Raw genomic sequence first — 24,857 nt, 5'->3', positions numbered from 1 at the left:
TTGTATTGTTTAAATGCTGGACTTGGTTTTTAAGTGACAAAACCAATGTCATAAGAAACAAGCTGCATTTAATTACTCATTAACCTTTTTAAGGTTTAAAGTTGTAATCGAATTGGCACCTAGGTATCCTGATATCGTATCAGGAGGTGGCTGGTGATTCCCATCCCTACAGATTGATATCTTACAATAAAAAAAAAAAAAACATTTATCATTTGTTAAATAAAACAAAGCATTTATGATGGAATTTTTGTAGTGTCCCCTATACAAGTCCCTTTGAGTGCACTGTTACTGTAGAAACGATAGCATATTAAAATGAGTGCAGTAATAATAAATCTGTGATTTGAACTGGGCATAGAATCAAGTCAGAATCCCAGTTATTTTGTACAATGTGTCTGAAAGTGGACTGTGTGTATGTGTGTGTATTTTGTCCCCCCCAACAACCCCCATAGACTGGTCCCCCTGTAGAGGAGTTGCCTCCACCCCCTCTTCCTGCGGAGCCTCCAGTGGAGAGTGCCTGGGAAAGAGGTCTCCGACATGCCAAAGAGGTAAATGCCTCATGAAAACTCTCATCACAGTCAGCTGAGCTAAAGGGAATTTCAGAGTCCTTGTAGTGATCACCTGTTGAAAACTGATAATGGCTGGACTTTCTGTGACTGCTCAGATAAGCTATACATGCAGTTTGTGCAGTGATTTTAGGTTTTTTCCTTCTTGCCCTTTTTGAGCTATCATGTTAAACATGCTGCTGGTTGGTGTAAATGATTTTGACTTTAAATCATTGCAGTGTTTCCCACACATAGAGTATACTTAAACAGGCAACCCAAGTACATTGGCTCACCCTTTTAAAAGATCTGTCCATCCGTGATTGTTAACCAGTAACCATTCCCTCTCACGCTACTGCTCCTGTACCTGTTTATTCTGCTATAGCAAGAGCGGTGTACTGAGAGGCAGTAATTGCAACAGACATTTGGATTTGGATTTAAGCATATGTCGTGTAGAACCAAAGTTATCAAACGCATGAGATATTACTGCTAACAAAAATGTACAACTCAAAAAATGCTTTTTTTTCCCATAAAGCGTAGGGTTAGTCACTGAAATATTAAATAAATCAAAATATTGTGTTGAAGGTCAGGTGTATTTGTTGTTCGTTATATAGTAGACCACTTTTTTGTGCTGGCAGGTAATGCTGGTCTGTTCCAGTGGCTACCACCGCAAGTATATTTTAGACCTGAGGGGAAACACTGCATTGATTTTATAATGCAGACTGTGCATCCATTAAAAAAAAAAAAAAAGAAACTTAAATTTTTGAGTTATGAGCCTAAATTTATTATGAGTAATGCTGTGTGGAGGATGTTTATGATGCTAATGTAACACTGTGGTTTCCTCAGGTGTTAAAGAAAGCCACAATCCGTAAAGAGCAGGAGCCTGACTTTGAGGAAAAACGCTTCAATGTTACAATTGGTGAAGATGAATGGGAATTTGACAAAGAAAATGACTTCTTCAGGGAACGAGGCTATCGCATTACAAGGGAAATCAGAGATCCTGGGTATAAAACTTCAGAGTTTTAGTCTGCGTTAGCTAATCTCACTTAGCCAGTGTCACTAAGTCATCTTATTCCTATTCTAAATACTGGAGCTTTAACTGATTGAGTTAAAAATTAACCACTCAGTAAGCTAAATATTTAACACATGGAAAGGGATTTTTAGCCCGGAACTTTTAATTGAATTCACCGGGGTCATGCTACATCAATTCCTATAAAAAGCAGGAATTTTCCTGCTGCAAAGAATATCAGATCAGACATAAATTCTTTTTTGTTAAGAGCTTGTCTTACTTAGTTTTGACCTAGTAAATGGCTAAAATGTGCATATAGATATACTTTAAGAATATATAAGGTATATAAGAACCCTTCAGTGTGCACGTGCATTAGATAGTAGACAAACCTGTTTAATCTCAGGACCGTGACCTCGTTGTTTGAGTTACACATAATGGCACGTTCTGTTAAATATTTTGCATTTTTTTTCTCTTTTTTTCGGCATAAAGGGTAAGCAGTGGTGTGTAATTTTTGTTTACGTCACATGGCATTATGATGATCTCAAATTCTCTGAATAATTTTCATTCCCTGCTTTTCCCTTTTCAAATTGCAGTGAAGTGGATTTCAGAGACCCGGTTTATGCGTAAGCATTTTGTCAATTCTGCCTTAACTGTAATGTTTTAAAAAATATATATATTATTCTTCTATTTGTAAAAAGCTCTACCCTAAGCTTTGGTTTAATTCAAGCCCTGTGTGTGTTACAGTGACCCATATGGGGATCCTTATTATGACTATGAAATGGAGGCCTTCTGGAGAGGTGGTCAATATGAGAACTTCAGAGTGCAGTACACAGAGACTCCTCTGCCTTACCACTACACGGTAAGTTTCTATACCCCCAAACACATCAAAAAAGGCTTCCAGCTAAAGTCTGAGGGTGCCTGGGCAATACCATGAACAGTCCCGAGTTTAAATTGTCATTGTAGATTCCATTTCCTTTGTATTAAATTGGTTTGTGGATGTTTGACGGTTTCAGGATCGAGAAAGAGATCCTCGTGAGCGGCACAGAGAGAGGGAGCGTGAACGTGAGAGAGATCACCGTGAGCGGGAGCGCAGGCAAAGGGAGCGTGAAAGAGAGCGGGAACGGGAGCGTGAAAAAGAGAGGTTGCGCAGAAAAGAAGAGTGGGAACGGGATCGCCTGAAACGAGATGAGAAAGAAGGGAGACCTAGAGAACGACCTTTAAGGGAGCCACGTGAGAAGAAAGAAGAGAAGGACAAGTCTCTTAAACCACGTTCTCCTATCGGAATGCCTCCCCGGTAAGATTGTCTTCTCTGCTTTTTCACTGCATTTCTATTTTGTTCTAGCTTAAAAAAGAGAGCTTAAAAATGGTCTAAACCCAGCTAACCCATCGTTAAGCTTTCATGATTCTGTCGCTTTACAAACATATTGAATGTCAAGTTAATCAGCTGACCAACAGAAAATCTCTTTTTAACATGATTGTAGACAACATTGCTGTGTGAAATATTATTTAGAGATGAATTGGACTATAGACCAGAACTGCATTTATGTTTCTTTATGTAGTTGTTTCTATGCTTGTTGCTTATAAATCAAAAGACATTTGATCACCTGTGCCGGTTCCTCATTCACCGACATGCACTAGGCATTTTGTGGTAAAATTGAGTTTGATGTACTTTTGAGAGGATTTTCTTGTTAGCATTGTTGCGTGACCTTGCATGCCATTGACAAGTTTTGCAATCACGCTACTCCTGGAAATTTATTGCTGTAGAAGTGAAAGGAAAAGAGTCTGATTTTAATATATATTTGTAGCTATTGATAACAAGGAGGTGCGCTCTTGCTTTTCTTTAAATGTAGCATGACAGGGATAATGTATGGGAAGTGTCTTAGAGCATTCTCCTTTTCAGAATCACACACGTTTCTGTAATGTGTATCTGATTCAGGCAGTTGTTCCTTTAAGTGATCTAAATACTACTAATTTGTACTCTCACCACAGTTGAACAAGCTCTAGTTTACTCACTTGCAACCAAAATTTTTTTAAATAATAGCACAATAAAACCTGGTTCTGCTTTCATAAACGGAAACATGCTGATGCTAAGTTAATTTTGCTTGCCATGTGGTTGACTCGTATTTTTCGGCTTCAGCTACGTGCACACACCAACACACAGATCAGCCATAGCAAAAAGATGCAAGGTCTTGTTCATTTTTAAATAATATAGTGCTAATGTTTTACCTAAGAAACATTTGATGCATTTGATGGAATAACCCAATCACAGCTTTTATGCATCATCTATGTACACTCTACGCCAGCCTTTGCCATTACTGGTAACATTATGCCACTCTTGACATAAAAATTCAAGCCGTTCAGCTTTGTTTGATATCTTGTGTCCATCCATCTTCCATTCGATTACATTTCAGAGGTTTTCAGTGGGTTTTAGACAGGGAGATTGTACATGACTTCAATCCAGTCTCTAGGAGTTTTGAACTGTTCCCGCCAGTCCCGAAATTAACATCTGTCAAGTTCCAAATGCGGGTAGATTATTATTATTTTTTTGGTCGACTAATCCTCAAAAGGCTATGAATTGTACGACAATAGTCATGTATTTAAGTTTTTGAAATAGTTGTTTTTGGTAAACCTTCAATATGTTTGTAAAGCGACAGAATCATAAAAGCTTAACGATGGGTTAGCTGGGTTTAGTCCATTTTTAAGCTCTCTTTTTTGTGTCACATTCTGCATATTAAGAAGTAACGGGTGTCAGAAGTGGACCACAACCTCGGGTCCTGCTATTCATGTGGCTATAACTTTGACATGTGCCACTGACCCAGTACACTTACACTTAGAAACGGTATTCCTTGAAAATGCCCTCTGCCACACTGTGATTAACATTGGTAGAAGAAGTTTTAACAGTTTTACTGGTATTGGGCCCCTGAAAGGTGAGGAGAACAACATATGAAGGTGGTGTAAATCAAATTAGTTTTTGTATATATTTCTAAAGGGTTAGAGAGGAATTTGGAGTTCAGTCAAGTGTTAGAAGCTAATTAGCTTTGTAGCTTACCTTAGGCATACTAAACACCCAAGTTACCCAATGTATTTTTTTTGCTAAAAGTGCTTCCGTAACTGTTTTTGAATGTGGGTTTTGGCAGGCAGCTGCTCCCTTCTCAGTACTGCAGAGCAGGGTAAGCCATACCTGGTCACAAGGGCTTTGCTTTTGATGCCTGGTGGTGGGGTAAAGTTATTATTATTAGTAGTTATCATTAGTAGTTATTATTATTATTATTATTATTATTATTATTACTAGTTTTATTAGTTTTGTGTGTATCGTGTACTTTTAGCCTTTTTATGATGTGGATGTACAGCACTTTGGTCAGTCTCATGGCTGTTTTAAATGTGCTATATAAATAAACTAAACCTAAACCTATTATTTTTAATTGTTTAAAAACAATCATTAGGTGCACTGCAATTGTATTAAATATATACAGATTATTGGATACAAAGATTAGTTTAATTAATTAAATTCTTTGTCTATTTATCCATCATTCACATAAACTCTTAGTTTTTATTTTTTGACCAAAGTATAAAACATTTTGTCATAGTTATCATTTTCAGAAATGACTTCTTATTTAGTTACTCTCATCTTTGCCATGAAAAATAGGTCATTAATGAGCTTTTTTCCGTTATTAAGTTTTGTTGTGAAATTCTGGGAAACTATTTATTTTTTATTTTTTAATTGCAGGCCTAGTTAAATTTAATACAGTCTGATGAAACTGTGTTAATGAACTCAAGTATATGATACTTGCTGTTTGATGGGTAGTGTGTCATTCCAGTGTTGTGATGATGCAATTAGTTTCATGGAACAGGTGGGACAGTTTCAGCCTTAGTGTGATGCAACTCTGCCTGAGTATGCATGTGTGCGCGTGCTTGCATCGGAGGTGTGCGGAGGTGTTTAACCCACTTGTGTTGCTCTCTTTGTAGTCTATTCACTGCTACCTGTGCACATTTATTTTGGGTGCAAACTTATGTCCCCTTGCCAGTACCCCATGCCAGTCATTATGCGTATCTCAGGATTTTATTCTATATAATATAAAGAAGTATTAACATGTTATGGTTTCTCTTTAGGTGTGTGTGAGGAAAAGAGATGTAGTACTATACTAGATTGTTAAGCCAGTTTCTGCTGTTTTGCTATATTGCTGTGAGGACAAACCTCACTTGATGGACCTTTTGATGCAGCCACGCTGTATTTTGGTATCTGATTATAGTCAGCTAATGTTGTTGTACCTCACATACCATTTAATCAGCATAGAAGTATATTAGCAGACCAAAATAAGTACAAAATGAGTCAGCTCAAGCTGGTAAATGTATGAGAGATGCCTGTAAACATGAACCAGCTCTATTCCTCATCCTGTTGAGAGCAGTTCCTCCGTCATAGCTAATTATTTGCAATTATATCAATTGTTTATGAGGTGCATTGTGCTGAGTGACTGCTGATCTAGAGGGAAAACATTACATCATTAGGTAATTAGATTCTCTGTCATGATTGTAAGTGTGTGAGCTGCAATAATTTTTTTCTTTTTGTGCCAATAAACTAATTACTAATGGCTAAAATATAACTGAAGCTCTTATTCGGTCAGTTTAGTGTATTTAGACAATGGAATTCATACTGTAATGTTATACATTTTTCAGTGCCCCTCAGACAACCTGTTTTTAAATCGCACATTGTCATATAGCTTGCTAGTGCATATATTGGTATGAAAATAGCGTGACTGAACAGTTTGAGGAAGTAGACATGTGTGTGCATTATGGTTGAGTATCGCTTAGGTTTTTTTTTTTTTACTTTTAAACGGTGCCTGAACCAATACTTAAAAAAAAATACCCACAAAAAATGGTGGATAACGTTATAGAGCGCCTTTTTATTCAATGATCAAAATTGATACATAAATATAAGTAGATGCAAAACACAACTAATATACATACTATCTAACCCAACTACAATTATTTAACACCAGTAACAGTAAAGTTGTTGGTATTCCTGGTATGCTACAAACCAGCTTTAAATTTCAGCAGTTCTTTTGCAGAAATATGACCAAATTTGCCTTATCTGGCAAAATAGGATACCTCTCCTGTCTTTGCTAGGGTTCGTCTGACTGGGGGCGAGCACGCCCACGCTGCCAGTTGATGCCGGCAAACTGTTAAACACAGTGCATCCCTCTGCTTTTAACTTTATCCCATGTGCCCATTGGTTTGATGCGTTTCCTTCTCTCACATGCAGTTATTTAAAGACATTTGTTGCACGTCATGGTATTGGAATCCTGTATTGTGCAGTAAAGCCACACTTTCGAACGTTTAGCTTAAGGCATTTTAATTTAAGCATGTTTAGACCTGATTGGTAAAGTACTGCAGTGATCGATTTCCTTCTGTAAGACTGCAGCATTACCACACAGGAACTTATTCATAGTGACTCTTGGGTTCTTGGTTACCTCTCTGACCAGGGCCCTTCAATTTCTGATTGATTTGAGAAGACTGTTGCTAGTTCCAGATCTCTTCTATTTGAGAATGATAAAGGCTACCGTGCCCTTGGGCACTTTTCATGCTGCAGAAATATTCTTGTACAATTCCCCAAATCTGCTTCTTGACGCAATCCTACCCTGCAGTTCCACGGACAATTCAGAACTTTTTCCCACCCGACGCATCATCTACGACGAGACCATGTGTACGCGGGAATGTGTCTTTCCTAGTTCCCTAAATTTCCGATGATGTCAGTTAGGAACAGGTGGACTTGATCAGAATCTTTAGAATGATAAGGTGGGGAGGAGGAATTTAAATCCATTTTAAGATGAGCGTAAACATAAAATGTCGAAAGTTTGATACGGTGTAAAAACCTTTCATCAGCGCTTTATGCATCAGGGAGTCATTAATATACAGAGCCAAAAAAACTAACGTAATTCTGGACTACAAGTTGTTTTTACTTTTGTGTGCTTCCTTGCCTGAATTTCATCACTGTGCAACGTCACAAAGGTGCAGTTAAAACGTCATGATTATGATCAAGGCTATGGAGGTTTCCTGTCTTTTGTTTGTATGAGTAATTCATGTGGGGCAATAAGCCCAGGAAACATAAAGGTGTGGAAAGGAAGTGACAACTTTGCTGTTTGTTTTTATGTACGGGTTAAGAGATGCCAAGTGAATTCTACCTGGAACTTCCCAATGCACTGCCAGTTACCAAAAGATATTTAGTTCAGTACCTTTTATCATCCGTAATCTGCCACCAGTGATAAGTTGCCAATAATGTGTGTGCACCTCCACACTTTTAAAAATTATAAAAATGAGGACGATGAAGCGAGGACTGTTCTAATCAAATCATGACATTTGATTGTGCAGAATAACAGAGCAAAGTTATGGGATTAAAGGTCAGGTGAGGTCAGGACTGTACGGTGATGTGGCAAGTAACTCCCAGCGGAGTTTCTGTAATGTACCTGTGGTGTTAATGAATAATAGTGCGTACAGGTCTCACAGAGAGATGTCTCTCTTCTGCAAGTTGGTGACCTCCACCCCCACCTTCAAGGATCAGGCGTTCCACTCGCAGAATGTTCACGGAAATGACTTCAGTGGGCTCTAAACCACCTTGGCTGGAATAGTCATTTATGGACATAAAGGTCTTATTACTGTATTAGGCTTGAAGTCTCTTTTAAATGCCTGTTAGCTGTTTGCTTTCATTCGCAGGAAATTTTGCCTCAAGTCCCAGTTTACCTTTTAGCAATAATGATAATTAGAAGAAGAAGAAGAAACATGTATTTAATTAACTCAACAATAAAACATAGACCTGCATTTGACACTGTGGATTATTTCACACTCGTATATCTGTGGGCATGGCTTGTTCTGCCCTGGACTGGTTCAGATCATGCCTGATGGAATAAGGGTTTTTCTGTTAGTCGTGACTCTGTATCCTCCTTAGCAGTTCTCACATGCAGGGTCCCACAAGGGTCTATACTTGGGACTTAATTATTTTTATTTTATTTGCTTCCATTGGGATCCATTATTAGAAAGTACGGATTGTGTTTTCACGGTTTTGCAGATAATATTCAAATTTATCTTACCTTGAAACAGAGGTATACAAACCACTTTTGGAATCCCCGGGGGATGTGAAAAAGCATGGAGTCTTAATAAGACTAAAACTAAAGTTCTGGTATTTGGACCCAGTGGAGCATGTGTTTACCCTTTTATTGAGAGTTGTTACAAATCTCTTCTATTTGAGAATGATAGAGGCTACCGTGCCCTTGTTGTTGTTGGTTTTTTTTATCTTATGTAAAATTCAATTCAAGTTCAATTGGATAATGATTTTAAACTGGATAAGCAAATTTACTTTTCTTGTTGAAGTCTTAAACTCCAGATCAGAAAGATCTTAAGGTTATACATTCTTTTTTCAAGCCACAATTTTTAAATGATGATTTAATTAATTAAGGGGAGAAAAATTGTCCAAACTGACCTGTCCCCTATGTAAAAAAGGATAGAAAAAAAAGGAATTTTTGTAACTTTTGGTACAGGGTCATTCCTGGGAAAATTTGCCACTATTTTAAGTTTTCTCGATTTAAGTCGTTATCCAGGAATCAAGAAAACTTGAAATAGTGGCAAATTTTTCTGGAGTCTTAAAGCCCTGGAAATAGCTTGTTAACCCTTTCCAGACTGATTCAATTACTCGGTTTCTTTCCTGTTTTTGAATTTCTTTTGATCATGTTGCTTTTTTTTTTCTTCTTCTTTTTTTTTTAAGATCCTTTAGCAAGCTTGACTTTTTCAGACAGGTTCTATGTAAGTTCATTCATGATTTAGCAAAGGGTACAGCTACTTTTTTTTATATAGGGTGCAGGTAGGTTCAATTTTTTATTTTTTTTCATTGATAAATGAAATCTTCCTTTAAAAATTGCATATTTATTTACTCTGTTTATCTTTGTGTATTATTACAATTTGTTTAATGATCTGAATCATTTAAGTGTGACAAATATGCAAAAACTAAAACATCGGGATGGGGCAAATAATTTTTATAATAGAGATAACCCGTCGATCAACCAGCGACCAGAATTAGCTGGCTTTTGAGTTGATTGACAATGATCAGTTATTGGCCAATCAGTCTCAGATATAAATTATTTTGTACCGAGCACAAAAGGTTCTGAGTGGTGCATCAAACGCTTTTTTATGATATTTCATTATCAAAAAATTCTGCGATATTAGAAGGCTCCAATCTGCCCTTTTTAAACTGTGTGAGCAAATTAGTCTCAAACCCAGTCATTACACACTTTTACATATGTCTTAAAACACCACGAGCACTAATTGGTTGAACTCAACAATAAAACATAGACCTGCTGCATTTGACACTGTGGCTTATTTCACACTCATATATTGTCTGCAGCACAGTGTGGGCATTACTTGTTCTGCCCTGGACTGGTTCAGATCATACATGATGGAATAAGGGTTTTTCTGTTAGTCTTGACTCTGTATCCTCCTTAGCAGTTCTCACATGCAGGGTCCCACAAGGGTCAAATGATATTCAGATTTATCCTCTTTTGAAACAGAGGGATACACACAGTTCACCAACCACTTTTATCGATAAATAAAAGTGGCTGTTAAACCACGTTATCCATAAATTAAGAAAACTTGAAATAGTGGTGAATTTTGCTGTCGTGTGTACGCGCAAGAAGCCCTGCATGCCCGCATTAGAAGCGGCACACGCCCACGTGCTCACAGCCATTCAACTTGCATGTTCATGCTCATTTGATTGAGCATGAACACGCAATCATGCCTAGGTATCGTAATGTCGTAGTGCGAGGTGATTAACTTCCATGCCTAATATTAATTAGTTAATTTTTTTTTCTTTTTGCATTTGAACATTTGTAAATTAAATTAAGCTTTTTATGAAGGTGTCTTGTGAAGTGCCAGAAAAGCTGTGTGACAAAAACCTTCCCCACATTATCAGTGTTCACCCAATGTGTCAAATGAGTAAAAAAAAAATATTTAAAAAAGCTGCAACAAGTAAGCTGTTGAACAAAGTTTGCACCCTTTGTTTAAAAATCCTGTTTAATAAGTCTGTGATAATGAGGCTGTCTTAAAACATTTAAAACCCATAACCCATTTCTTAACTTAATTACCTCTAGGCTAAACTCTCTCTGTGCCTCCATAGTGACTGTCAGCTATGCACATATTGTATGTATTAACTTAACTGTCCAATATTAAACATAAAATTAAGTGTCTGAACTTTGGAATGTATTCTTTGAGGGACTCTGAAACAACAAGCAGATTTGATGGTTAATTTAAAACCAGAGTTATCATAATACTTAATTTTGCTTAGCTTGCTGTCTTACTCGTCACTCCACATACTTTTCTGATGGCAGCATTCACCTGCACCTGCCAGTTGCACACACCTCGCTCGCTCGCTCGCTCACTGTTTCACTGGGTCTAGTTTAGACCTACGGGAGTATGAACCCTCACGGCAGTGTTAAGTCTTTGGGTTGTATTGGCTCCTTCAGTGTGATTTAAAGATATTTTCTTTAACATAATAGTCTATCCAGTTCAGTCTATAATGAGTCTGTCCAGTTATATAATTTAAATGTATGCTTCAAATGTTTGAATTCTTGTCATCAGAACAGCAGTGCTGTTCCCTGAGCTTCTGCTGGTATGAATATATTTGAATTGCAAGTGCTGCGTATATTCTAGTTCCATTAATGATATAAATGTATAAAATGTATAAACATGTCTTAATCAATCCATTTTATAAATCTTTGTTAGCTATTTACGTTTATTGAAGTTTAATTTAATTTGAATTTTTGGTAATTCATTTCCTCATAAAACAAGGAAAGTTTGAAAACAGATTCTTTCAAGTGCTAAAAATAGCCCTGTTCGTTGCCTCTATTTTTAACTCCAGTGCATGGCCCGCTCTTGCATCATCCAAAAGGAATTTCTCCCACACAAGTGACATCATATCTAATGGACTTTAAGATACCTTTGTATTAAAAGCAGTCTGTAAATTCCTGCATTTCTGGTTATTAATTACATCTTCCACATTTACCATTATAACCTCTATTAATAAACAACTGTGTGGAAATTTCCTTTCAAGAGTCACTCGCATTCCTTTTTTAGTATGCTTTAATCATGCGAGGCTTGAAGGCATTTGTTGCCTATGTGAGACTGTGGTGACATTATTGTAGTGAGATTGAATATTTTTTGAAGATAAAAAAATAACCTGTTGCTTTTAAAGGGAAAATCCTGACATGACCTTTTCCTCTAAAGCAGACTTCCCCTTCATTTTAAACACACTGTCACTTTTTTCAGGTATTAAATTGACAGGCCAACCTGCATATTTTTCTTCCTTGTTGCTGATGCTTTGATAAAGTAATATTAAAGTTATTTAATTACGGTAACTGTTTTGTTGAATCATGGGTCATAAGACATGTCCAGCGTGATGTCATGGATTGCACCACATGTATTTCTACGAAGTTTGTATCCAGTGGTATAAGTTTGTCATGATAACATTACTCATATAAGGACACAAAAAGAGTACATGATGTATAGTGTTGTAACTCTATCAAGGATTTGTAAAATGCTTGCATCACTCAAATGCATCACTCACACAAGGACAGCCATGGCTATTATGCAATAGTATCTGTACCAGATTTTCCTTGTTTCTGGTTTCTCTATTGAAACCTGCATTGTAACTCTAATAAGGTTTTCCCCCTGGTCGGAGAATGTAGCAGAATTATTTTGTTAATCCTTTTTCATCGTCTCACAAGGGTCTCTTCTTAGACAAACTTATAATCAACAGTGCCATTTTCTTTTTCCTGGTACTGGTTTCGCCTGGCAGTGATCTTTATACATTCCTTTCAAATAAATTTGGTGAATGTGGAAAAACAACATTAAGACAACTGTGTGGGAGTGTGTCTGTGCTTCACAATCACATGCTCAGTGTGAGGGAATGATCTCAGTGTTTCTTACATGTATTCCCAAGTATATGGGTGGCCGCCCAAGTATATTTGCCCACGCAAAAAAAAAAAAAAAAAATTATAATAAAAATCTGTCGGCGAGAATGATTCCATTTGCGATGGACTAACTAATAGCGGATAATTCCCTCTTGTGCGATCGCTGTACCTGTTTATTCTGCTACTAGGAGAGCAGTGTACCGAAAGGCAGTGGATGCAGTGTGTAACAGCAGCCATAAAAAAAAAAAATAAGAAGGGCTTACTGACGTGCTCTGCAGACAAACACAGGCACAGTGAATAGGCTCCTCTTTAAAAAAAAAAATTATAATAATAATGAACAGAAAAAGGAACCCTTATACTTTAAGCAGTGGTAACACAGCATTGATAAATGACCGATTTAAAAATAATAATAATTCACTCCTCATACGTGTGTCGACAGAGGAGACTTCAGACATCAAAATGTCACAAAAATGTAGAACTCACAAAATGTGCTTACTATTATTATCATTATTATATGCCTCCGAAAAAGACATGACTCCCTGACCCTCTTTTTTATTTTTTTCTGCTCAGTCATGTTTGTATAATTTGTTAAAATAAAATTCAGTTCATCATATTGCCTAGGTTGTGCTGAAAAAGTACGTCACTCTATATTGCATGATCCTTACCTATATATATATATATATATATATATATATATATATATATATATAAAATTTATTAATTTAAAGGACATTTGTTGCTTGTCTAATGTAGTATGTCACTTTTGAGCTGGCAGGTAATGCTGCCCAGTCCGCTGGCTACCACTAAAAGTATTTTTCTGATCTGTGGGAAACACTGAGGAGAAAAATACCAGGAGGTAGCATATGAATTCTCGAAATCTGAACTTGGCTTGCCTTTGTAAAGCGGTGCCTTTTTCAGGTCGCATATGCATTACTGTGATTTTTATCCCTTGTTTCCCCGTGCACATTAAGCATTTGCTCAGTAATTGTAGAAGCGACCAGTGAAAGGCTGAAAATGACCCTTTACCTATTTTTTATTTTTATTTTTTTCCCAGAGGGCCAATGGAGCCGCAGCCAAAGAAAGATTCCGTGCCTATGGTGAAGCGGCCAGATGAATGGAAAGACCCTTGGCGCAGGTCAAAGTCTCCAAGGCGAAGACCAGGCCTCATGGGGTCCCCACCTCGGGGCCGCAGGAGACATAGGCCCTCTGGCTCATCTGTATCACTCTCTAACTCATCGCGGTAATGTTTAATGCTATCACTTAGATTTTCTGTTGTGTAGTATAAGCTGTAGCATAAATGCTAGGAGTACATGAGATCTAACTCAAGGTTGTTTCCTCAGGTCATCATCGCGGTCTTCTTCATACACAGGTTCCGGTTCCTCTCACTCGAGGTCACGTTCACGGTCTTCATCTCTCAGCTCTTATTCAACCCACTCTTCCCAACATAGCTCTTTTACAGGCAGCCGTTCCAGGCAAGAAACTCTCATCCACACACACACACACACACACACACACACACTCACTCTTCTACACACACACTGGGGAAACGTGGCAAACGCGCAGCACACTGGGAGGGTCGGGTTACCTGTTCTTATTTCATTCTTTGAATTTATTTGAATGAAAAAGACGCAGGAAATTTTCTTACGTCACAATACATAGAATAGCTCCAACCAAGGCTTTAAAGCACGTTTTGTCAAACACTTTTGAAAAACGATTATCATAATTAACATTTTTCTATTTTCCAATTTTTTAATTGTATTTATTAGATCGAGATCCTATTCATCATCTCCCTCTCCGACGCCTTCTGCTCAGAGAAACGCAGGCAAGAATAAAGCTGAGCAACCACCTGGAGTAGTGAAAGGGTACATGCGCACACCAACCACCCACCAACATTACAATGCACCTGATACAATAAAGCACATTTCGTTCATATACTAATTATTCACACTTTATTATACTAAGATTGATCAGTCTTTCCTTGTGGGACTACTGAATACAAAAAAAATCTTTTGGAAGGGTTAGTGAGCTAACGGGATTTAAGAAGACATGAATCCGCTTGAATATTTCAGTTATTAATGTCCAATTTATGCATATCAGTAAGTCTAAGTTAAGTTTATGCTGTTATCTTCTATGCAACTAGTTTCATCTCCAAGCAGCATGTCTGTTCACTGCATGCGACCAAAAACAAAAATCTGTTTTTCTCCTTAAGCCACCCACTGAAGCCCGGTACACTGCCCCCTCCTCGCAGGGAGAAAGGCCCCTCTAAAAAGATACCCAGTCCGTCATTGCAAGGCAAACCTCTGAAACCTATAGTGGAAGGAGTAAAACCACCCAACCTCCGTGATGTGGGCAGACCAGCTGCGCCAAGGGAACCATCAAAACCACCCAATGTAAGGGAGGGCCGCAGCAAAGACAGACAGCCGGCTGATCCTCGCAGGTAGTGTGTGTGTGTGTGTGTGTGTGTGTTTTATCATTACTCTTTTTATACTCTTCTGTTTTAATTTTCTCTCCATTTAAAATTTTTATTTAATTATAAATAATTGTCATGCCAACAAAGCATCTTTGAATCTTTGAGTGTATATATGAAGGGGGATGAGAGCGTAAATGGGAGAGGGGCACAAAATCCTTATTTAATTTGACAAACCTTTTAAAAGGCCTTTTTATTAAAATATTTTAAAATTTAAAAGAATTGCAAATTGAAAGGGGAACACACAAATTTTCTTCCTTCCTCTACGTGGAAGTGTGTGTGTGTGTGAACTGTGTGATTTATGGATGCATTTGCATGAGTCCAGTGTGTCACAATCTAGTGAATACAGAGGGCTCTGTGTGTTCGTAGGTGTGTGTGTGTGGAAGAGTGAGATGTGGAATACCCTATGTGGGAATTCTGGTGCGCTACTGGGGGAAAATCTCTTGGCTTTTCAGAGCACTGGTGTACATGAGCTCTTGTTGACTTTTGGTTAACAAAGTAGCTATTATCTGTGTCATGCAGTCTTTGATGCAGACTTCCCTAAGGGAACTCCTGGGTCCCGTGCCAGCATCATGATTGTTATGTCTGTCTTCTCACTTTTGAGTAGTAATGTTTGTTCAGGGTTTTTTTATTATTTCTATCTTTTGAGATCATAATCATCATAAATATCATCATTTGTGTTCATTTATTTTTATATATAATACACATAATAAATATTCGTTATTCAAACTAATGATGGTTAAAAGTTTAATACGCATTTAAGTTTAAATCTCAATCACTCATGATCTCATATTAACACATCTGCTTTTTTTGTATGTAATTACTTGGTTATATTACTTTCCCCCCATATAATCATTTAATCTTATGAGGGGAAAGAGGTTGTTGAATGTTGTTTCCCAGTAGGTGGTTTCACACATTGCGCTTCAATATGCAAAATTCTGTTAGCTTCAAGCCATTAAATGTATTGAATTTTTTTGTTTGTTTTGTTTCTCCATTTTCTAATAAAAACATCCCCAACATTATCGGTGAGTAACTATGGCTAATAGAAAATATGTAAATTGAATCACATGGTATGTGCTTGACTGGAAATTTATTATAAGTTCTATGGTATATAATTTGACCTTGACTTGCTTGGATTTGACATCAGTGCATCTCTGATTCAGTGTTGCTTGCTTTAATATTAATACACTGTTTAAATATATTTTTTTAGCATTTCACTTTAGAATTAATTGAACTATACTGTTAAAACTTGTTGATTGATTAATTAAGATAAGCTTACCTCTGCTGTAGATATAATCTTTGTCACATATAGGAAGACAGTACAATGAAATCCTTTTTCATATCAAAACTTGTTAGGAGTCAGAGTTCAGGTTCATCATAATAAGGCACTCACAATAGCAGATTAAAAATTTTCTGCAGCCTAACTTCGACTTTTTGAAGTCTGGACCCACTGCTGCTCCATTAGGCTGGACTTGATTTGGAGACTTTAGATTTGAATACTATGTTGGCCTCCCTAGAAAACTGTTCAGGATGTTGGGCTCTAGACACACTACCCTTATAACAGTTTTTATTATATTAAAGTAAAATAATCTCTCCCCATCACTCTTACAGACGGACGTTAAGTGGCAGTGTGAGTGGCAGTGGCAGCAGTTACTCAGGCTCCAGCTCTCGCTCCAGATCTCGATCATCTTCCGCTTCTGTTTCTCGGTCTGGATCCCACAAGTCCAGGTGCCGAAAGTGCTCCACATACACCTAGTCTTCTATAATGCATAGCTAAGATAACTGACCTAACTCTGGCATTTGTTTGCTGATTTTTTTTACATTTTTTTTTTACACCCCTCCCATGGTTCAGGTCTCTGTCAGTGAGCAGCGTGTCATCAGTGTCATCTGCCTCCTCAAGCAGCAGCTCAGTGCGCAGTGCTGATTCTGAGGATATGTATGCTGACCTTGCCAGTCCTGTGTCCTCAGCTAGCTCCCGTCCACCCACTCCAAGTCACGTGCGCAAGGAAAGAGGACTCCCGCGAGACAGGGATGGCAATAAAGACAGAGGTAGTGGACTGACACACTTGCACTCAATGAATGATGTAATGCTGTCATTGTACTATGTGATGTGATGCAATACGTTGTGCTTTCTGATTGCCTTATTATATTGTATATATTTACACCTGTTTGTCCAGCTTTGGTCCTGGGGCCAAACAGGTTTTATTCAGTTTACTCTGCTAAGACTGGTTTTGAGGAAAACTTTCTTATCTTGACTTTAACATTTTAGTTACAATACTTTTTTAGTAAATTTATCAGTAAAAACTCAGTAGGTAAGTCTCCAAGAATACAATTGGGCAGCATAACTGCATACTGTAGCTGCTCTTTGGTTGAGGTAATCCTTGTTACAGATAATTATCGCTCTTTACCATATTGTTAGTGAGTCATATCAGTGAAACCAATCTGAATTTTATTAGCAAATGTGCAGTTGTAGCTTTCGTGGAAAACTCTGCTTAATGATGTTCAGCATCATAGTTGGTCTTCTGTTTTAAGTAGGAAAGCCCACGAAGAAAGAGGAGACCTTTAAAGATGAAAGGAAAAGGATCGATCAGTCTGGCATCCCGCCCAAAGCAGACCCAGGCATGCCCAGATCCGGCCCTGGAAACCGAGGGCACCCGACAAATGCACAACCCATGGGTCCTGCAGCAGGCTATGGTTCACATAAGGATATCAAACTTACCTTACTTAACAAGGTAGCTGCTTACAATATTTATATAGAAAATACTGATTTAAAAAAAAATAATAATAATTTTTATAGCTACCAAGTGGCTAATTTTTTAAAATTTCTATCCTCAATGTATAGCAACAAGCAGACAGAAGCAATAGAAAGAGGTACTTCCCTGCAGACAAAGAGAGACCAACATCTCCCCTCGGCAAGAGAATGGCACTGTCTCCTGATAGAGGTAAAAGTTTAAGCCTCATCCAAGCGTAAAGGTCATTTGCAAGGAAAATCCAAAGTAGAAATCTAGTTTGTAAAATTGCAAGTGCATGACCGGCACGCTTATTAACAAGGATTTCCACATGGAAATCCTGCCTAACAGATGCCTTACCTTTCTCAGCAGTTTCAGTTCATTTAATGGGCAGCCACACACCAACACACTTCACGAAATGGGACTGTTATCTAAATGACCTAATCTAACTTTTCATAGGTCGAGACAGGAGGCCTGGACGTTCCCCACTCTCACCTAGAATGGAGCGGCCAAGAGGTCAAGGCCCCCGGCCCATGCCTCCACAGGGAGACAGGTTTGTATCAATGTTTTTGCTTAATGTCTCCACTAATGTCATTTCTTTTTCTACTAAATCTAAAACTAAATTCCACATACACACATGGTCATTTTATGAAATTCCCCATATAGGGAAAAGTAGTTTTCTTCTTGATAATGGTTTAACTAAAAACTATTAAACTAAGGTCAACCCCTTAGAAATAAAAACAGTCACATTTAGCAAAAAGAATTTAATAATATTTTTCCTTCTGAATGTTGTTCATTATTTTCATGAAGTTCTGATCTGTGTTGATCATAGTTTGCTGAAAATATTTGCTGAGTCTCCAGCCTTTTGTTTAGAAAGAGGATTATTATTAAAATGGGAAAGCCCAGAAATGTATTCAGTGTGTGCATGGACAGATCACGCAAACCTGGTGACGCACACTGCATATGGGAGAGAAGTGATTGTTCAGAGAAATTGAACGCTGTGGCAAAAACAGAACACCTGTTTTATCAACATCACTTCTCTTCATCAACTTCCCTCTCGACATACTATATGCCTTGTCATGAATAATAAAACTGTAGCGAAATACAGTAGGGATTACTTTTAAATATCTAAAATAGTTAAATACTTTTCAAAAACATATGTACACAAGTGTGATGCTTGGTTTTAGCGGCTTTATTATGTAGGAGCCCTCGTTTCACTCTCTGCCCACTTCATTTCACTCTCCCTTTATATATATATATATATATATATATATATATGTGTGTGGTTTCAAAATCTACACGTTTACGAAACAAGCTAAACATTTATGGAGACGAGCAACATCCAGAGAGAAACTCGGAAACGAATACTACAGAGAAATGATTAATTTTTTGTGTGTTTGTGTGCATACTACCAGGCGATGGTTTTTACACATTCTCCAAATTCCATGGCCTCCCTGTTGTTTGTTGTTACTTAATTACTTACTGCTTTATTTATTTTATAGTTTTAAAAACAATTTTGTATTATTCTTAAATTTAGAAGTTAAATTCAAACTTAAGTCCAAACATGAGGAATTATTTTCATGCATGATCTTGCCACCACATTGTGTGCTGTAATTAAATCTAAACGTGATACACACCTTTGTGTATTTGTTCAAAGATTATACTATAATTTAAAGGCACTATTTTCTTTTCTAATGGTTTGTGATTGTATATTTGGTCCTCCAGGAAACGACCCCAGTCCCCACCACCCAAGTCTTCTGGAAAAAGCCTCACGTCGTCAGCTGGTAAAGCTCCAGCCCCTGCACCAGGCTCGGGCAAACCTAGCAGCACACTTTCACGCAGAGAGGAGTTGCTGAAGCAGCTGAAGGCTGTGGAGGATGCCATTGCCCGCAAAAGGGCTAAAATCCCTGGGAAATGAGCAATATGCCAGAGCCTGCAACATCTGACTTCTAAGCCATCAGTCACCGAGGACATGCAGGGTTGTACAGAAGTGGATAAAACCAGTCATTGTGTTTAAAATCTCAGACGTCTACGTAGCTCAAAGACCACTGCTACATTACTCGCGCAACTTCCCCTCATTAAGAGGTCATCTACATTTTTATTGATGTGATATTGTAGTGCGGTGACAGTTCACTCTTAATCAGTTATTGCAAGAAGATGGAAGCTTTACTGTAGTGTCTCTCTATGCTGAGAAAAATAAGTTTTTTTCTCTCCCTGTCTCGCTCCATTTTGTTCTCTCCTGTACTTATTTTTTTTTTGTTAATAGTCTGTCCATGGTCTTTTTATCTAAAACAAAACTAAAGATTTTGATCATTAAGGATTGCCCTACTGAGTCACTGCTTTTGTGCACACATCTCCTGTCTAACCTAAGTTTTGACACTCTGAAGACCTCAACGTACGCGTGTTCCCATCTTAATGAGTGATCTCTTCAGTTCTGAATGTTTAGCAATTCCTGATTGTTTGACTGTGTACAAATTAAACCAGATGAGGAAAAACACCTCTTACAGTATATGAAACTAGAGAAACAATGACAGTAATGTGATGTATTGCTTTTATAAGATTACTTTTTTTTGGTCCCCTAGCTCTTTACATACACATTGTATTTTATTTTGTTTCTTATTTTTAGGTGAGTGTAAGAGTGGCTTTGGGACACTGAGATAAGGAAGAATAATATCTTGCATTTTGTGACAGAGAAAGCTTCTAAATAAACTATTTTGATAAAGAGAATCCTTATATGACTATGTGGTTGTTTATTCAGGGAAAGTATGCAAATTTGTAGTTGGGCTTAAAAAAAAGTTTAGGACTACACTTTAGAAGTCAACACGTATATAAAGTGTTTTAAACCTTTTTAGGTTGGTTGTTTGAGTTGTTTTATGCCACAGTTAAAGCCAGTGTAAGTTGGTGAATTAATGATAGAAATTTCTATGCAGTGAGAGTGAACCACTGTTTAGTGTAATTGCTGATAAGGAACTGGGAGTACTGGAACATGTTATCTACTGTGTGTATGTTCTGAGTTTAGATGGGGAAAATTATCAAATCTCATAGTTGGTTTTGAGATCATGCAGCCACGCTCCTGTCATTGATTAATATTGTTTATATATCCAGTTGGTCAAAGGCAACTGCCCATCAATTCTAAAGATTGCTGTGCTTTAGAAAATGCTATTTCTGGTGAGTTTCCAAGAAGATGAAAATCCCAACGATGCACCTTAAAATAATTATAACATCTAGAACCTTTAATCATGGTTTGTCCTTGGAAACATTATTGTAGGGCTCAATCACTCAGTGTTCCAGTCCTTTAGGAATCTCAGAATTCTTTTGAGTGTAGAACAGGAGTAAAAAAACTAAACAAAAAAAAACAATGTTTGGTTATCTGTTCTTTGAGAAATATGTAACACTTAAGTTCTTAAGTCTTCATCATCATTAAACTTTGTTTATGCTGTCTATAAATGTGGATAAGAAATTTTACCTTGGAATTTTGGAGGCTTTTAGTAATAAATATCTAATGGGGGAATAAATTAAAGCAATAATTTGGAGGAAATGCCGTGTTGTGCCATCTGATGATTATCCATTGCAGTATAGGGTAACAAAAATGCGATGTGATCAAATTGGTTCTGAAGAAAATAACCACAAAACTTTGAATATATTTTTTAGTAAGCAACTAATCGGTACAGATTATCAAGGTATAATACATGTGTATGAAAACACAACCATCATAAGATCTGTTAGTAATCCTGACATTAACCAATTATTGTAGCTCAGAGCAGTTTCTAACATTAATTCGTCTTAAAATCCTGTTGCATAATTTGTTAAAAATAGCAATTGATCAGTTTTGAGGGGGAGAAATTCAGTAGTAAACACTAATTTCAACATAAAACTGAATACTTAGAACGTGAGTTATTTATAGAAAAAACTACATTTGAGTCATTAACTATCTTTAAAGATAAATAAATAAATAAAATGACCAATTAATAAACCGTCCCCAATGCTCTACTATTGTGCTCTATGGATGGGGAGGGAAGAGGAAGAAGTATTTTGTTTCCATTTCCTCATTCATTGGATTTTCCCAGCCAGTGAACAAGATATATTGCTCGACTACTCTTGGGTTTGGATCATTCAGCACTTGTGGAGTAACAGGCCAAACTAAAGATGTGGGTAAGTACAGTGTAGTATGGTTGTTCCATTTAGTCCAACACTGCTGATATCCTCAGATGGTATGTTCGTTGGATATGTTTTAGTTTAATCGTTTTTCCCTCCTTTTCTCTTCTAGATTACTTTGATAGCTGGAGTGTTGCTCCTGTCCCTGACGCATGCTGTAACAGGTGAGAAGCATAAAGGCTGTTTTCATGAAGAGGAACTTATGACCCAGGCGAAGAAGTTCCTGCGGCGGACAAGTAGATACACCGAGCACGTACCTGCACGTCCTCGGTCCACCGCGTCCTGCTCCGACTTCACGCACTGGGTCTTCTCACCTGATCTCAAGAACCGATCACTGTCTCCCTGGAGATCAAGGTGAGTCTAAATAATCATCATCACTGCACATTGCTCCGTTTGGTAGAGCTTTTAGACAGAATGCATATCACTGCGCTTTCAAACATAACCATCAGAAGCGGAGTTTAATTGATTTTTACTTTTGTTTTTACGCCATTGTGTCTTAGTTTGTTTGGTTCTACCTACACTCTAACGTGGACGAGGGGGGGCGTGCACGACTCGTAATCACCTTTCATTGATTGGTCAGAAATAGGGTGGCGGAAAAAATGTCAACAAACGTGTGTAGAAATTCCAAACTGTAGGTCATCCGCGCACATTTACTGATCTTCCTAAAAAAAAAAAAGTATATATATATATATATATAAGATTTATATATATTTATATAAGATATATTACTGTGTCCTTGTGAGAAACACTTATCCAGTCGAAAATTACTATTTTTTATAATTACTATAAAATCTATTTCATAGTGCGAAAGTGTCTCGGAGTAAAATATTTCATAATCAAAGTTATGAATAACCTATTTTATGAACATTAGAACAGCCCGCCAATATTGAAATATACGAAGAAGCGTGAATTTATGGGCACGCAAAAGCTAAGCGCGCATGCGCGACAACACCGGCAGGCTCAGTCCACGGGAGTCTCGACAGGTAGGCCAGTTTATCAGCGCGCCGGTGTATATAATATCAGTCAGGCTACTGGATGATTATAGCCCGTACACATTTTTATTATTTTTTTTTTGTATCGCATTCAGAGTTTGTTAGAGAGTCGAGATATCTAAAAGCTGTCGAATCTGTCACAAAACGTTAGCTGTGTGCTCTGGCTGAGTTTCGTCGTTTGAACAGGACCAAGTAAGACCGCTGTGATTAGTTTGAGCAGGTTATAACAGGCAGGTAAAAGGCAAAGCAGCACGTCCAAGTGTGTGTGAGCGAGTTTATGTTCTTATTGAAATTCTGAAAATGGTATTCGTCGATGCGCAAACGGCAGCAGTTCTGGAAACAGTTCTAGAATCGCCGAACTGGTTCAGATATGAGGAAACGGATTCTGGGGCCGTTCTCAGAACAGTTTTCTTATCTACGAGTTCCAGTTCTATAGAATGCGGCCAGTGAGACGGAGCGTCCGGTTCCAGATGAGTTCTGGCGCGATCCGGTTACAGGACGTGACAAATCGAAGTTGTATATGATGCAGATAATGTTTTACAGCAGTTATTTACATAAGTATCTTCGTGTTATCGCTGCTCGGGTGATTTTGTTTGAGATTTCTTCTACACTCATATTTCTCACCTAAAAACGAGTACGCTTCTCTTTTTTCGTTGTCCACTTTAAAACTAAAACAAACGAATTATACCGCCAGACAATTACCAAACACAAAACTCCTTCTGAATTTGACTGCACATAAAAGGGAAGTTGCACAAATGAAAGCATGATAAAGAGTGACACATCATGCATCATATGATATTTTTGACGTATGATGATTTAACATTTTGGTACTTACCCCTAAACATTATGTGCATAAATGACAAACGGCCCTGTTTATTTATTGACCCGAGGTTATCTTTTATTCCCCCACAGGGTTGAGACTGATCCTAACCTAATCCCTTCAGTGTATGAAGTGGCCGAGTGTCTGTGTTCCGGCTGCATCATTAACGGATCTGAAAACACTGACTACAACTCGGTCCCGGTGAAGCAGAACGTCATGTTCCTGAAGAAGGTCGCGTGTCCATCTAATCCGCTGAAATACTCTTTAGAAGTTGTGTATAAATTACTGCCCGTGGCCTGCACGTGCGCCGTGCCCAGACAATAACCTCTTGTAGAGGAATTAGCTCTTAACCAATACAAACCCTGTAGAGACATGTCTCAAATATTGTTGTGTTTGTTTTAAAATGCAAAACTTTTAAGTTTTTTTTGTGTAAACAGCACTACGTGCTAGTGTGTTTCATAAGCTGCATTTTTAAGCATGAAATTACTATGCAATCGAAGTTGCAGTTGGGTATATTGTACATACACTACTGTATCTTTTATTTATGTGATAATTTATTGACTATTTATTTAAATTATTTGACTTCTGTTAGGAAGTTTGGTTATAAAGTTTTATTTTATGTTATTTTATTTATATCTATTTTTGTTAGTTTACCAGTGTAAATATATTATTTATATTTTATGCATTATTACTATTATATTAGTTATATTGTAAATGTTTTGTTGGTGTTCCGTTTTTTAAAAATGTAATCTAATTTTATCTAATAAAGTAATTCAACCTGATATATGCTGCCAGATAATTGTTTTTTAAATAATTTCTAAATGTAATAAAATATTTAATCATACTGTATATGAATGTATTCAATAATAATAATAATACCAGCCATGCTGGGTGGTAAGGGAACATATTCCCAACACATTTATCGAAGATAAAGATAAAAAAAATACATAAAAATATAAGTTACTTAGAAACAAATGCCAGCTAATGTAAATATATAAACACATACACATTGAGGCACTTTCCACAACCGTAAATATAATTTAGTATATATTTTATATTAAACTATAATTTTTAATATAATCTTTTTAAAATGTGATTTAGAGTAGATGTGTCCAATCTTGTTGTAGTGGTTAGCACTGTCGCCCTGCACCTCCAGGGTCAGGGTTCGATTCCCATCTCTGTGTGCATGGAGTTTGC

At 37.3% G+C, this 24,857-nt stretch overlaps 2 protein-coding genes across 5 annotated transcripts in view; both read left to right on the top strand.

Moving 5' to 3' along the window:
- The window catches only part of zc3h18 (zinc finger CCCH-type containing 18), a 31,646-nt gene extending 11,226 nt beyond the window's left edge, over nucleotides 1–20,420 (top strand). For 2 of the 4 annotated variants that reach the window (XM_053500188.1, XM_053500189.1), the window contains exons 5-19: nucleotides 450–545; nucleotides 1,386–1,543; nucleotides 2,142–2,171; nucleotides 2,293–2,407; nucleotides 2,562–2,842; nucleotides 13,552–13,737; nucleotides 13,838–13,969; nucleotides 14,264–14,359; nucleotides 14,707–14,934; nucleotides 16,576–16,692; nucleotides 16,817–17,013; nucleotides 17,497–17,696; nucleotides 17,807–17,906; nucleotides 18,153–18,246; nucleotides 19,419–20,420. In XM_053500188.1, the coding sequence (XP_053356163.1) occupies nucleotides 450–545; nucleotides 1,386–1,543; nucleotides 2,142–2,171; nucleotides 2,293–2,407; nucleotides 2,562–2,842; nucleotides 13,552–13,737; nucleotides 13,838–13,969; nucleotides 14,264–14,359; nucleotides 14,707–14,934; nucleotides 16,576–16,692; nucleotides 16,817–17,013; nucleotides 17,497–17,696; nucleotides 17,807–17,906; nucleotides 18,153–18,246; nucleotides 19,419–19,611 (2,223 nt within the window). In that variant the 3' untranslated portion in view covers nucleotides 19,612–20,420. The remainder of the gene's footprint in view (nucleotides 1–449; nucleotides 546–1,385; nucleotides 1,544–2,141; nucleotides 2,172–2,292; nucleotides 2,408–2,561; nucleotides 2,843–13,551; nucleotides 13,738–13,837; nucleotides 13,970–14,263; nucleotides 14,360–14,706; nucleotides 14,935–16,575; nucleotides 16,693–16,816; nucleotides 17,014–17,496; nucleotides 17,697–17,806; nucleotides 17,907–18,152; nucleotides 18,247–19,418) is intronic. The other 2 variants (XM_053500190.1, XM_053500191.1) reach the window with 2 other exon arrangements.
- A 1,334-nt stretch (nucleotides 20,421–21,754) lies between these two features.
- Nucleotides 21,755–24,442, top strand: il17c (interleukin 17c). Its single transcript, XM_053500870.1, has 3 exons — nucleotides 21,755–21,845; nucleotides 21,961–22,202; nucleotides 23,753–24,442. The coding sequence occupies exons 1-3, from the start codon at nucleotides 21,840–21,842 to the stop codon at nucleotides 23,982–23,984; spliced, it is 480 nt and encodes a 159-aa protein (XP_053356845.1). The 5' UTR covers nucleotides 21,755–21,839; the 3' UTR covers nucleotides 23,985–24,442.
- Nucleotides 24,443–24,857: the final 415 nt, after the last annotated feature.

This window comes from Clarias gariepinus, chromosome 7 (genome assembly GCF_024256425.1).
Source record: "Clarias gariepinus isolate MV-2021 ecotype Netherlands chromosome 7, CGAR_prim_01v2, whole genome shotgun sequence".
NCBI lineage: Eukaryota > Metazoa > Chordata > Actinopteri > Siluriformes > Clariidae > Clarias > Clarias gariepinus.
The sequence above is the reverse complement of the archived record's forward strand: the minus strand, read 5'-3'. Positions and strand labels throughout refer to the sequence as shown.